Here is a 15,976-nt window from a genome sequence, read left to right on the forward strand (position 1 = left end):
AAAAAAAACTAAAACAATGCAATAAAGGATTTTCATACAATTTTTCTGCTCTGGAGCAGAAAAGTCCCGCTTTGTGCTGGGTATTTAGTGCGGTTATCATGAAATTAAAGCATAGTTGGAAGAAAATTCGATTTACATCTTTAGGGATGTAAGTAAATTTAAAAATCGAATGGTACTCCCTTGTACTCACGAACTGGTAAACAAGGAGATTGTAATGCGTAATACTTACCTCGAAACCTCCATGCTGGCATAATGCTGCTAGCCAGTGCTGACTGAATGTGCCAAAGCCAAAGAGCGCGAGGCCATTAAAAAAAATACGGTTTGGCGCGATAAATTTTCTCCCGCTCAGTTACAAATTGCGTATACATTTATAACGGTTTTTCTTTCATTTCCTCGCATTTGTGATGAAAAGTTCAACTCGAGTGTAAATGATAAATTACACCCGCGAACTATATAAATATCTTGGATGTAATTGATCACTTACAACTCTTGTTTATCAATCTACTATCAATCGATTTTGCTCCCATTTCCGATACCTGCAAATACAAGATGCCTAAAAAAAAGTGTCGCTTAGCTGCCAGATCATGCTAAGGAACAACCAGACTAAGTTTTTCTATCTACCCGTTTTTAACCCCCGAGACGCAAAAAGAGGGGTGTTAGAAGTTTGACCGCTATGTGTGTCTTTGTGTCTGTGTGTGTGTGTCTGTCTGTCTGTCTGTATGTGGCACCGTAGCTCTTAAACGGGTAGACCGATTTGAATGCGGTTTTTTTATTTGATAGCAGGTTTTCTAGCGATAATTCTTAGATATGTTTCATCAAAATCGGTTCAGCTGTTTTTGAGATATTGAACCTTGAAGTGACAAAGTCGGGGGTTTTCCAACTTTTTGTTGGTTAGGTTAGTTATCATTCTTTCTAATAGGTAGTTGACATTCATTGACATCTATGTAGACTGCATGTTTCTTACATCAAAACGGCGCTTAAAATTTGTTCAGCGCGGTTTTGGGAACAGTTCAATAATATAATACACTAATAGAACATGGTCCTTGATAGAACTAGCCTAAAAGCTATTAAGAGTCTCAAATTTTTTTAAAAGGACTTCAGAGGGCTTATTGTCTAGCACAAATGGAATCACAATCGCTTTCACCATTTCAATCTGTCATACGGTATGAGACGAGGGTAGAAAGAGACGGTGAATGCGATCGCGAACGTCAGCGCGTTATACAATACGGCGTCTGGTTTCATTATACCTAGTAGTGTTTTATTTAGCCAAATATTTTGTTTTAAAGTCGAGGCTCCTAAATATACTACAGTTAGGTTTGGGGGAGAGAGCTTTTTGTTTATCAAGAGACAATTAAGGCGAGCCTTTTAAAAATGGGCTAAAAGACTCTATAGTCGTTTGGCATACCAATCCTAGTGCAAACGCTATAAAGTTGATCAATGACGGTCGGTTACTTTCATTTAGCAATTAAATGTTTTATCTTTCTTTAATTCATTTCTATGTTTCAATAGTCACTTAAGTATGTACCTATTTTACTATGATTACCTATCGTGTTTGGCGAATGTTAATATTGTTAAACTAGGTACTTACCTAATAAAACCTATCTATCAAATGCCTACTGCTTTGTATTTTAATAAATTATGAAGCGCGCAATTTGACAACACTTGCATTGACTCAGGGATAAATTTGGAGATCAGTAGTTAAATATTTTTTTTTATTCAGGAATAATTACAGTTGAGAAAATATCACATAGTTTCTAAATTTAACACTGACTACTTAAAATTATAAATACACATATAATTACTGTAATTTTCAAAAATAAAGCGATTCATTATATCTATTTCATGTGAATTTATACTAAATAATGTTTGATTATAATGAAAAAATAATCTAGGATAAGAAACGATTCGTATGATGGATCACATGGTATAGATAGGGTACACTACTTGACTACCAGCACTGATTTCAATAATAAGCACACATTATCTTAATTTGTTAAGGTACGCTTCTTGTCTAAATAGTATGACTGAAGTTTAGATTATTAGAGGATACCAACAATTTATTTAACTCTAATCTAATTTTTTAAATAAAAAATATCTTAACAATTATTATGCCTAATCGTGTTAATACTTTCTACTTCTTTGAATCATATGGCTTCATGTAGATACGCGAAGCAGCTCCGCAATTTTTTTTACTCTGAATACGAGTTGCTCAATACGCCACAAGATTTTCTTGCCCTGGCTAAATCTACAAAAACAAAAATTGCATAGTGGTACGGTACTGCCACTTCCTGCCTTCATTGCCGATACGTTTTTTCAAACCCGTTGACATTAACATATTGACTGGTGATGTTAAAATAGTTAACCAGTAAATCTATAAAGTAGGTATGGAAAACAAAAAAAACACTTATACATAAAACTATTTACCAGGTACAGTCGAGATCATAAATTAGTGAGCAAAATTTTGATCAAAAATATCTGAACACGACTCTATTGTTAACGGCGTAGAAGCGAGTTCAGATATTTTTGATCAAATTTTTGCTCACGCTTATGAACTCGACTGTAAATAGTTTCTGTGAGTGTATCAGGCAAAATGTCGGAGTTAACAGAAATTAAATAATGTGTATACTAAGAAGCGTAACAGTCAAGGAGATTAAAGGGCTGTTTCACCATCCATTGATTAGTGTTAACTGACGGTTAAATGTGATGCCATCTCTATTTGTTTTGTTCGAATAGACGGAGACGGCATCACATTTAATCGTCAGTTAACACTAATCAATGGATGGTGAAATAGCCCCTTAATCACATCTCAATCCCAGGGTTACCTTTGTGCTACTAAGTAATGTCTATTGATATTCCATACATCTGCTAAAGAAATCATGACGTAATTAATTACGAAATGGTTCCACCCTGTTCGTCATTTAATTTCCTCGACTGTACATATACGACTATTTCTCGAAAAGTTGTCCATTTTTCAATTTTTCAGTTGTCCACTTAATTAAATAAAGAGAAGCAGAAGTGCAACCGTTGTCCCAAATACCTGGGAGTTACCCTGGACAGATCATCTCACAAAACTCTATGAAATTAGCATCGCGAAACAACATCCTGCACAAAACTATGTGGTACATCTTGGGGAGCATCCGCCGAGTGCCTGCGAACGACTGGCATCGCTTTGGTATACTCAGCAGCTGAGTACTGTGCACCGGTTTGGCTGGGAAGTGCACACGTGGCGAAGGTGGATACCAAACTAAAAGACACGATGCGATGTAGGTATCTCAGGAACCATAAAGTCAACCCTTACACACTGGCTACCGGCACTATGCCACATAGCGCCCCCGCATTTGCGTAGGAAATGGGCACTAAAGAGAGAATCTGAGAAGATTAGGGCCTTTGTTTCGTTCCCCATCCACGTGGAGTTCTGCTACCCACCACCCCAACGTCTGGGGTCCCGAAATCCTTCGTGTGGCCTGCATCTGCAGTTTTAAAGTATCTGAGGCTTGGAAAAGCGAATGGTCCGCTGCTGGTGCACACCACCGTACTGGTAACACTGATGCCACGCGGAAACTCCCGGGTTTTGACCTCCCTCGTAAACAGTGGTGCCGGATAAACAGATTAAGGACTGGGCACGGCCGCTGCAATTATTTCTTGCACAAGTGGGGTGGAGAGACTCAGCCTTGTGTGAATGCGGCGAAGAGATCCAAACCATGGAGCACATAATCCAGCGTTGCCCTCTGCACTCGTACTCGGAGCCGCAAGAGGACCTACTGCACCTCAAATCGGACGCAGTTGCATGGCTCAACACCCTGAATGTAGACATTTAGCATGTTGTATCGTTATTGTTTTTGTATTTTGTAACTTAATATGTATGTACCTATATATTATAAGCCTATTTCAAATGAATGCCATACGATTAAATAAACTTAATTAAAAAAAACCTGGCGCTATTTCACCACAAAAAATAAGTAATATTGTTTTTAAATATATACAAAACCTTGTGGCAAAAGTGATAAAAAGTCAGATAATCTTTGTAGTTGGATCCTCCTTTTCCTTACAAGATTTCGTGACGTTATCCTGACGTCAAGAAATTGTGGATGTTTTATGTTGTTTATGTTTTATGATCTCATCCTTAGGGTTAATGATTTCTTGTCAATTTCATGACGGGACAACTTTTTGGGAAATACTCATATGTAACTTGGTATTAGAACTTGGTACAACTATGGAGTGTAGAATTTAAAAGCTGTGTATTCAAGTGTCCATCGAAAAATATTAAATAGGCGGCACTACAGTAAATTTGTAAAGAAGCTTTATAACGATAATTCACACAACAGCAGTAAAAATCACTCAACAATGCTTTTAACAGGTCACGAAAATTCAATAGTTGTCTACTTGCTCTCACAAGAGTTATTTTAGGATATATTTACTGTAGTAGTTTATGCAACTGTTACGTAATAGGGGCCCTTAAAACACGAGTATGGTATAAGTATTCTAAGATGGGTTCAAAAACCGATGACAAATGAGCTGCATTTCATTACTGACTTGTTCTACCAGTAACTTATCCGTATAATTAAACTAATGGGACAGTTGCAGACGATGCCCATACCGTCAAGTGCCGCAAATATGCCTTTCTTAAGAACAACTACCTACTTTTTTGCGGCACTTGCGGTCGAAACCTTTGGGCCTTGGTCGTCCGACACAAAAAAAAATTATGAAAGAAGTGTCGGACAACCTAATCGGCGTATCTGGCGACCAAAGAGCAGGCTTTTTCTTCGCCCAAAGACTGAGCCTTGCAGTGCAACGAGGCAACGCCGCTAGCGTCTTAGGTACCCCCCTCTCAGGTCTTAGGTAGGTGTCTTAGGTATGACCCGCGCTGCGCTGCCTTTGGAAGAGGACGCCAGTTTTAGTTAATTTTATGTGTTTTTTATTTTTATTTTTATGTAAAAAATCATTGTTTAAATAAATAACACAATACTAATGTAATATATAAATTAAAATAGATAAAGAAATTATTTTTCATAAACTAAACAAAAACACGGCAAAAAACAACAAATAAAATGACAACAGTAATGGCAGCCAATCTCTGTCACTACGAATGTTTTTTTAAGACACAGACAAATCAATAAAGCATTCTTTGCATATTATGCGTTTAAGAAAAAAAACACCGCATAAAAGTCATAAATGACGTATTCTCATTGGTCAATTTATTTAATTTCACATGCAGCAGACGATTACTTTCGATTGGTCCTATTGTCATTTCAGCACGCCAGGAATGAAATATTGAAATATATTCTAAAAAGTCGTATCTTACTATGAAATACATAATTATATATTACGACCTATTACCGTAATGTGTTACATTGTTGTCGTGTTTTGCGAGCCATAAATGAGTCAGCTGTTAAATGTGCATATTTTATATAGCCAGTTTTGGGCACTGGATTACATTTTAGAGCAGTGTCGTGGAAAAAATATGTTAAACACTTGCTGCTCTAACGCCAATCTGGAGGGATTAAAAACTATTTCCCGCTTAAAGTTGAACACTTTTGCAACATTTCCGTTCTATAAGTAAATACTCCTTTAAAATCTACATTCCATATGTACAACCTTTTAGTAAGAAGATATCTTAAAACGTGACAAGGATGGTTACTTTATGAAGCTCTGGCACCATTGAAAAAACTTGTACGATGTTATTATCAAACCGAGATTACAAACAGAAGCCGTATTGTCTAACGTGTTGATGTTCGCAATCGCATTCACCATCTCTTTCTACCCTCGTCTTCTACCGAGTGTGAGAAGGAAGTGGTGAAAAAGATTTTGATTCCAATTGTGTTAGACATTAAGGCCTCAGTTTTGACAATCGTTGAGCATCTGTTATGCACAACATTTCATAAAAACTCTTTTCTTGTCACTGGACCCTACAGACATACACACGTTTACTTTATAATAGCCACAAACATTAATATTTATTCCATGAGTCTACGAAGGCTCAATGTATCAGTAGGTACATTTGATTTGAACCGATTTAAAAAAGGAGGTTATTAATTCTCGCATAATTGCTCGCTTTTCTAATCCTTACATAATACAGGAATAACATTTAAAAAGTTTATGGGACTTCTAAATAGATAACAAAAATATGTTCGCGCCTCATAAAAAACATAAATTAATATCTACCTAGTCATTAAATACGTCTATTCTCGTCGACCTAAAATCACGAAAAATTTAACTCGTATAATAAGACTAGTTAGTGGTTACTAACTTTTAAATAAATTATTTTACGTTAACATAAACTTAAATATCTCCGATGAAAACAATATTCCTACAGTTATACAGCACGTGATATAACGTAAAAGGAACCAACTTTGCATTTTATCGTATCAGTTGATCTTTCCGCGTACCAACTGTACATGACATTATACCAAGAAGTCTCGCACTTATTTCACTATTCTTAAAAAAATGTCTGTTTCACAAGCACTGACACTGGTAGGTATTCAGGAATTGTGCTTATCAGCTGTAGGTAGGTACTATTTATTTCTCCCGCTTTTCGGCGGTGGGCGGAACAGGTATACTCCAAACATAATGCTTGATTGCGCAAATGTTCCATTTAGTCGTCGGCTTTTAGGATGGATTCGAGGGGGTTTGGCCCTTTTCTTCTAGGGTTTGAAACCTTGGTCGTTTCCGCTGAAAAATTGACAAATATTAGCTTCAAGCTTGTTGAGTACTTATTTACATACATTATTGAGTCGTCAATGCAGTGTGTGGAGTCATGGAAACTGAATCACGTACCAAGATACCTTATAGGTACCTTTTCGCTGCAAATCTCGTGTTAATTTTCACACATCTGCCAAAAAATCATCGTGAAATTTAAAATGAAAAGGTCCATTAGGTCCATCGTGATACGCGATTCAGGTTCTTTAATTGTACATTGTGGCCAGCGCCAAATATATATAAGGGAGCGGCCGAAGTATCAAATATCGATCAAATTCAAAACTTTCGACTATATTAACCGGTTCGTAATTTTATCCGGTATGTGCAACTATTTGGAAATTATCCAAATATGGATACACGTCTCTATTGTAAAAAGCTTTAAGCGTTGTCTCATGTTTGAGCTCATTGGCCGATCCCTTACCTACTTGCACTGGCGATTTGCGGGCGAGTATAAAGAGAAGCGAGCGTTCTCGTTCGCTGCGGGCTGCGGCTACGAGCGCTCAACGATTTCGCCGCAAGCGCACTGCGAGTTAGCTGTGTAGAGCACCGAGGAAAGACTTGGCGCTCTAAGTTAAGTTTCATGCGAGGAAATATCGACTAATTGCCACTGATTTTGTTTTTCTAGCTCTTTCCTATTTATGATTTTTCCTAGCATCACATGGTAATGTATGGTAAGACAGGTCTAGTGCATAGGTTCCGAACCTGAGGTTTATTACCCTTAAAGGGTGAAACTATATTTCGTTAGGGGTAACGATCAAGATGCCATCAGACATTGTGGGTAAAAATGCGACTTATGAATCGCACTGCACACGTTTTAAGAAGCACGTAGTAAATTATGACTACCTACAATTTTCAGGTCCAAATTTAAAATGAAGGCTAACTGCTCTAATGGATGCTCAGCCAAATGGGACATGGTCTCGTATGGTGACCTGTCTAGAAAAACTCACTTGTTTGCCCTAACGAAGCCTGCGTTACTTCCAAACACGCCATCCACTCTGTAATACTAATTTTGGAGTCGTGGTTGACGTCACAAAATCGCGGCAATTTGCGGCCGCACCTCCTAAGCGATTCGACATTCGATATCAGCTGGTGAAAGGACTTCCACTCCCGTCGCTCTAGAGCCTTGTTCTTGTCTTTGTCTAGCATCACGTAGGTCCACGTTGCTGCTTGTTCCTCTTTCGACGCACCCCATTTCACTATTTCCCTGGAAAATAACCAGTCTACTTCGTTACCTAGTTCTCATATGATAGAAATATCTTTGTATAAAAATTCAGTGATTGCTTACCCGGGGCCAGTTCCATTCGTGGTCGCTCCCATCTTCGTTATAAAGAATCTCATTAGGTCTCGCAGGAAGTTGGACTTCATCGGTTCTGGACAACCTGAATGATAGAAAAGAAAGGAAAAATGTTCAACGCAAAGCCTGGTTGAGCTAGTACGAATTTCGTTAAGTGTATGATAAAATATGCGTCATTTTCTGACCATAGCACTGACATACATAAGTGTACTTAACAAACGTGGTGAGTGAAAGTCTATTCCGCTTTTCGCACAAGATACCAGCAGCATATGGTTCCTGGCAAGATCTTCCTATATCTTATAGTTCCAGAGTTAGCCATAAGTACCTATGGTCCCTTCATTCATACATAAATTTTATGAATAAATAAATTTGAATCTAAATATACCACCCGGTATACTCGTAATATACATATGTGAGAAATAAAGATGACCTCTCATAGGGCTAGCGTGTTGGGGCGCGGCGTCGCAGTCCGGGCGGCGGTCCTTGACTGAGGATCCCGGGATCGGTTTGCCCGTGTCCTGGTGCACGCACCAGCAGTAGCCCGTGGAGCGGTAGCACTGCGCACGCGCGTACCGCCCGTCGCCAGTGCACTCTGGGACGTATAGCGCAGCCGCACCCGCCTTCTGCAATTAAAAGAAAGTCAGTTGTTTAGGTAATGGGCAATTCCAGCGCGGGCCAATTAAATTCACGGGTGCAACATTTTGACCCAATTAAAGCTTTCTGCCTAAAAAAAGTACCTGTTAATACCTATTTTAGGAAAAAAAATTAGAAAAAAAATTGAATGTATGTTATAGCCACCAGAAAGGTTTAAAGTGCTATTGCGGGTACAGTCAAGGGCAAAGGTATCGACACGGTCAAAGTTGCAAAAATATGTATATTTTTGCAACTTTGACCGTGTCGATATCTTTGCCCTAGACTGTACAACAATTTCATTCGTTTAGGAATGTCTTCAGTTAGGTCCCATAACTTCTAATCAGTACAAATTAAAAAATGAACAAAGTTTTAAGAGAGTACTTTTATTTTTGATTTTACCTTTTTGATCAAGAAAGTCGATAAGTATTGAATATCGATATCGATGAATAGCAGAATCGCTCTAATCGCTACGGAATTTTCTCAATTAGTAATTGACTAAAAGGTCACAACATAATATGTTATAATGCCTTTAGCTCGTATAAAGAATAAATAAAGTAAGTCATTGAATAAAGATATTTTGACTTTGACTTTTTTATACATGCATGCACGCACACCAATTTAAGTGTCAAGTTATACATAAAATAGTCGTCAAAATAGAACATTTCATATGACCAATGGAGTAAGTAGTAGTTTCTCCAGTGAATTTATTATTCTGGTATAGGAAAACTGCTCGAAGCTCGACCCGCAATACAACCTTTTCACAATAAATGTCCTAGTGTCTTCATTTATAAGTAGGTAGTAGCCTACAAGGGTGGCTTATTGAGACAAGGTTGTACTTTTAGGTTGAGGTTTATGGCGGTCTACCGTTTACCTGTAATAAGGTGACTGTCACATTGATTTGAAAGTGAAAACAATTTTTGGTATTTGTGACGTCAAGGAATTCCTAGGTCGACTAACACATAACAATCAAACTTTGCTTTATCTGGCTGGATGGAACGCCAAAAAATGCGAATTATTAAATAGAGTTAAGGATTTTTATGTTGATTGCGTGGCACACATACTTGCTGCACAGTGATTACCAAATAAGTATTTGTTAAAAAAACATTTTTAATACAAGCTTTTTTGCTGACTGTACTTTTAGTTGACTGTACTTGAATTAACAAATTTCAAGTCGTCGCCATTAACTATTGAGGAGTTCCGTCCAGCGGAGACGACCCTGGCCGGAATAGCAGGCTGTCATTGTCAGATTTTAATACGTAGGTATGCCGAATTGCAAGTCAATCACTACAGAAAGTGGGTCAAATTTAGCTACCAAGATTTGACCCGTACAAACAAATGAATAAATAAATAAACAAGCAGGGCAACCTAAAGAAAAGCTTGTATAAAACACACACAATGAACAGAGAAAACGAGATACGCCGCTACGTCATACACACTCTCATCTATGGCTACGTGTTGCGTCGCGTGTGATCGTGACCGGGCCGTAACAGGCATAGCACAAAGGGACTGAGAAAGACGCATCAATATGCCAGAGCAGAAAGAAATGTATATACCAATATCTATAAAAAAGGTATGCTTAGATGTAGTAGTGCCAACTGAATGAAGTAACTTTTGAGATGGGACATTTATAATTGGCACCACCAGAAAAAATCACTCAATAAGCTTAAAAAGCAGCAGACTAGTTTGCCCGCGACATTGTTCTCTGCGTAAAACCGTTTAACACCATCCGGCGAGAATCATACAATATACTGAGACAAAGTAGGTAATTTTTAAATGAAAGAGTAACAAAAGATCATCCAAATGGTTCCAAAACGTAACAAAAAGATGTTACAAAAATTGTTTTGAAGATGCAGTTCGAGTAGGTACATGGATATTGCACCTTACAAAGACAAGGGGACCTTCACTCCATTAATGACAAACTAAAAAACCAGCTGTAATATTGTGATACCTACCCCACCTAAACCCGGATTTTTAATCCCATTGAAAAAATGTAAACAAAAGTGTTCATCATCATCATCATCATGTCAGCCGAAAGACGTCCACTGCTGGACATAGGCCTCCCCCAAGGCTCTCCACTCAGACCGGTCTTGTGCTTTCCGCATCCACCGCGATCCCGCGATCTTAACCAAGTCGTCGCTCCATCTTGTTGGAGGCCTACCGACAGCTCGTCTCCCGGTCCGCGGACGCCATTCGAGAACCTTCTGGCCCCATCGGCCATTCGTCCTGCGAGCAATGTGCCCCGCCCACTGCCACTTTAGTTTCGCAATTCTTCGGGCTATGTCGGTGTTCGGGTATGTGTAACAAAAGTGTTGCCGCTATCAAAAGACATTTGCAGAATTCAAGATATTTTATTCTTTCAACATTTGCCAGAAATCGACTTCCCATTAAAAACTGTATTTCTTAATCAAGATAAAGTATTTTAATTTACTGATGAAAACCTTTACTTTGGCATTTACTACGCTTAGATATAATTATTTACAAAGAGAGTACTGTTTTCGTATGCATAATTTATTTATTCTCCTGGTATTACACCCGGGTTTTATGCTGTGGGCCGCTTGACGCGAGACGTCACTCAATGCACTAACATTCGAGACTGAATTGGCAGTGTCTTATCCAACCTCGACATTGGCGGAATCATCGCATCGTTCGATGGGGCCATTATAATCCCAAAAATTGAATTGAGACTGAATTCGTAGTCGTTTTCCAGTGACTCTTGTTCTGTTATTTTTTTACTGTCGACATTGTTGTTATATTTTTATTGTAGTTAAGTTGTTCATTGTTACGTTTTCCGTTGTTTTTCTTTCATTTTTGTATGAAAGGGTGGACTCCGGTCCGAGTACTTCTCGGTCAAAAGACGACTTGTAAGTTGTCTCCCGTAAAAACGGCTCTTTTATCGAAAATAGAAAAAACATGGCAACAACAGAACTTCATATAATATTTCTAGCGGGCCCATACCTTAAAATCCCCTGAAATGTCACTTTGACAATGACGAAACTTTGTTTACATTTTTTTGGGATTAAAAATCCGGGTTTACTTTTTATCTAGTTTTACTAGGTAACATGCATGCCGCAAGAAACCTAATAATTAATGAACTACGGAAATAGGCCTCTATAAATAGCGGTTAAGATAGTAATCCATATTTGCCATCAGGTAACAATCGTTTAAACCGCATTATAAATTAATTCTAGTCCATGTAAGGTCGTCAATCCTAAACGACTGTGCTAAATAGTTTATGATTTATAATACTGACTGACAAACACAATTTTTCCAGGAGGACGTCTATGAGAGATCTGTAAATACAAAAACTTGATCAATTTATTAATATGGACACAGCAAAAACATTATTATCACATAATTTTCTTTATTAGTAGCACTCATAATAAAAATCGCAATGCTAATAATTAACGGTCGCTTAGTTCATTACAAGATAGAGCTATGCGTTTTAGTAGTAGGAAAGGTTATGGTTAAAAACTAGTTGAGCGTACCTGTTCGTCCAGGACAGCCTGTCTGTCAGTGAGACAGTCGTTTGCTTCGTCTTCTCGATGGGACTCTGCCTCCGAACCGTCCGGTGCGAACGAATGTCGTATGATTCCCGGTAGAACTGGAATAAGTAGCAGAAAGTTATTTCTGAGTTATTGTGTAAGTTATGTAAGAGTTAATTCTTTTATTACATGATATTTATATTTATATAAGTACAAATAAGTAGATCTTATATATATCAATTTCTAGTTCTACGTTTGTTTGTGGTTGTGCATTTTTCTCAAAAACTATATCAAGAACTACATTTTTATGCAGTTTTTTGAATTTATTCCGATGCCCCATTGGATCTTGATTTTTAAAGTTAAATCCCGGAATTAAAAAAAGATCATGCATGTAATGAAAATGAGATCTTCACGTACGGACATACAATTTATGGTGAATAAATAAATAAATAAATAAATTGTAATTCAACTACTGGATCTGATAGTTCATGTGAGCGGAGCATCGGGTTAAGGCTAGTATATCGTGGGTGAGATTGTCAATTCTGTTATGTGCATTTTTTCATATATTAATTTTGGCACATATGGCTTTTCAATTAAATGCCAAAATCCATATATCAAATATTAAAGTTGTACTTGGCGAGAGTAGGAAAATAAAGTATGTAACCCTATGGGTCTTTCTTTCCTTGCACATCTCTTGATAACCTGATTGTTGCACGGCTTAACTCGTAAGACAAGGATAGAATGTCACTAGTCTCGGTCAGAAAGTATAATATACAGGGAAAAGAGAGCCCTCTCTCGGCTCATTCATGCAGACGGTTTTGAAGCGCCGTCTGCATTTCGTAACTAGTACCATTGATGTATATATCCATCCATACGTATAGCTATTAATAGTCACAGGTATTCTTTTACTTTACTGGTTTTGCTTCCCAGTTCAAACCACATAAAAACTAAAAACAGGGCTGCAAAGAGAAGTGAGACCGCTTGAATTCAGTCTTCTTAAGTTTAAACCCGCCTCAATTTTCCGTTTGCAGCACTGTCTTTACTTTTTATGTGGTCTGAGTTTCGATTGTAACGTAGCCATCTTGTTCCTTGTTGAGCGCGAATAGACGCCTGACATAGAGGGTTTCTACACAAAAAATATTTGTAACGACTGAGCGGATACAATTATGTGACTTTTATATTAGAAATTACAATACGATTGTCAATTTCGAAAATAAAGTTCATTTTTGCGGTAATTATCAACGACAAAATATTTTTTAATAAATAAAATTTTGTTATCTCAAACTTACAGTGACATCTATCTGAAACAAACGACAACAATCTGTTTTATTTTAGGTTAAACAAAGGAGATGGCGGCGCTATCGACATGAATTAGTACGGTATAGGCGACTGTCCCCCCCTGCCTTAGGGTGTCTACTTTCCGCCTTTTTCTTCTTCCTACTAACTTGATTTATGAATCCTGTATGTAGGTACTTGGACAATTATGTATTTAACCATTTGTATTAGTTGATCGTTTTTTTGTAGTTGTGATTGTTTGTTTATGTATTTAAATAAAACCTCTATTCTAGCTCTTCCAGACCGAAACACAGGATCTCCTAGTTCGGGCTCAGGAGTTACTTACTTAGATCTACAAGAACTTAAAATTGATACGAAGTCGTATCAATTTTAAGTTATTTTTTAAAAATGAACTTTGAATACACATACACACACACACATCACACCTGTATTCCCATAACTTTTAATAAATTATATAAATATCATAAATTACGAGATTTATGAGTCTATGAGTCACCTGCGCTGGCGTCTGGCGGTGGCTCCACCTCCGGGTAGTCAGGCTCCTGTTCTGGCCCGCTATCCTCGTCTGCGTTCAACGACATGAAGAAACGGAGAGAGACTATATATTATTATTATGTTTGCACATCCATTTGCATTTCAAATTGGCGACGTGACACAAAATATACCTAAATGCCATCTCACAAGGTCGACACTAACGAGCTTTGGGCTCCATAGGATTGTATGTAGATTTACGCTATCAGAAACCGCATTTTTATGTTCTAGTCGTGTGAATATTACCGTTATTCTGTTTCTGATACAAAGTGGCATACGATTCGAGTTATTGTACGAAACCTATTTATGATATGTCGAGTCCAAAAATTCACTTTAGATTGATGGCAATTTTTTAGTGGCATATAATTTAAAAGTGTATAAGAACTAAAACTTAATTCCGTAAAAAAACATCTACTATAGTGGTGACATAATTCCATCTGACGCACTGAAAAATCGCATCCCATACACATAGGTAACTGCAATGTCTATTTAAAAACCGTCATAATTCAATTCAATTACCACTATATACACTGTATGTATGTCTAATTACGTGTTTCAATCAACGCACATGTTTGACAGAATCTGTGGGTGGCAGGGTTTTCCCACCACATCGAGTACCCGAGGGGATACAAGGCAAGTGGCGGGAAAACCCGAAGCTACTCACAGTCCGGTGCCGGGGGCTCGGGGCTGGCGAGCAGGCACGCCGCCCACTCGGTGAGCGCGATATCGCCGTCGCCGTTGCCGTCGCAGCCACGCGCCCATGCGCGAGCGCAACGCTTCGGCTTCACCACCTGCATCAAAACAGAAGCTGTAGAGCTTAAGAGCGATATGATTAATCAAACCAAATTCATTTTTTTTGATAGCCTGTCATACCTACCTACCTACCTGGTGTAAAAACCTAGTTACTGCTTATGTGATAGTTACCTAATTTGTTTAAAAAAAGTACCACAAGACGGTAGTATAAGAAAAATGAAGATTCATCTCCTGTTTCACCACTCTGGGTCCTGTTATGTGTGACAGAGAACATGGTTACGATTTGTTTTCTAATCTTGCACAATGCATTACTCTTGAATACCTGATACCTTTCATTCTCTCTGATTTTGCCTAATGTTGTAGATTTTTCTAATCACGGTAGAGTTTTCAATTTACCTTTTTAATAAGCCTTCTGAGTCCTCTATATTCGGGTTTTTGCAACGCTCCACTTCTGTCGCGATCGAGTTCCCTGAACTTCCATTCGGCTACAGCTCTCGGCTCCATGGTCGCACCGCCAGGGTCAGACCGGGCCCTCTCATACTCCCCGCTGAATATCTTTATCAGATTCCCGTTAAACAGTACGCGGTCTGCGCGAGAGCAACCTGTTAAATACGGTTTTTATTATTTTATAATCATCACGTCCACAGCTGGGCTCCCGTGTTAATCTTCTCACAAGGAATTGATATTCAGATAGGCCCAGTGTGGGTTGGAAGTTTTACATTCATGATTTCAAGATGAAGACAAACCCAGATGTTGTATCTCATTCTTACGCGATAAACGAGACACGAGAGCGAGTGCTGAGAAGCAGGATTTGGTCATAGCTTGGACGTTGTAAAATGTTATTAGACCCAAGCAGATTCAACGATCAGACAAACAAGAATCGATAGCTTGGAGTCAAGCTTTTTTAATAGTAAAATGAAAACAAACAGAAATATTAACTTACACTTAATTTATATTAAAAGTGTAAAACTACTTAAATTGCCTCTAAAACTATTGCAAAAAAATTGCTTAAAAACAATGAGATATAAATACCAAGGCACATGTTTTAATCGATCGAGTTGTAGGGTAATTGTGAAACACGATTACAGTGAAAACAACAAACTAGAATTGAAAACTTCTCGTATTGTACATACATTCTATCTTTCTTTAATATATTAAATTTTCGTGACGTACCCGTGGTCCAACTATAGTTTGTCCAACTGCTTATTTTCGGGTCAAAAATGTTTGTGACCAAACTCCTTCGAAACGGCTTGACCGATTTTTATGAAGTTTTTTGTGCAAGTATTCGGTA

The 15,976-nt window shown here is 38.0% G+C and overlaps 1 protein-coding gene across 1 annotated transcript in view; it reads right to left on the minus strand.

Moving 5' to 3' along the window:
• Window positions 1–1,697: 1,697 nt before the first annotated feature.
• Window positions 1,698–15,976, minus strand: part of LOC141434169 (SPARC-related modular calcium-binding protein 1-like) — a 33,001-nt gene continuing 18,722 nt past the window's right edge. Inside the window, exons 5-12 of the mRNA XM_074096506.1 lie at window positions 15,082–15,287; window positions 14,597–14,723; window positions 13,898–13,966; window positions 12,109–12,224; window positions 8,421–8,613; window positions 7,982–8,075; window positions 7,644–7,900; window positions 1,698–6,669 (exon numbers count right to left, since the gene is read on the minus strand). Of these exons, the coding sequence (XP_073952607.1) occupies window positions 6,593–6,669; window positions 7,644–7,900; window positions 7,982–8,075; window positions 8,421–8,613; window positions 12,109–12,224; window positions 13,898–13,966; window positions 14,597–14,723; window positions 15,082–15,287 (1,139 nt within the window). The 3' untranslated portion in view covers window positions 1,698–6,592. The remainder of the gene's footprint in view (window positions 6,670–7,643; window positions 7,901–7,981; window positions 8,076–8,420; window positions 8,614–12,108; window positions 12,225–13,897; window positions 13,967–14,596; window positions 14,724–15,081; window positions 15,288–15,976) is intronic.

This window comes from Choristoneura fumiferana, chromosome Z, assembly GCF_025370935.1.
Source record: "Choristoneura fumiferana chromosome Z, NRCan_CFum_1, whole genome shotgun sequence".
NCBI lineage: Eukaryota > Metazoa > Arthropoda > Insecta > Lepidoptera > Tortricidae > Choristoneura > Choristoneura fumiferana.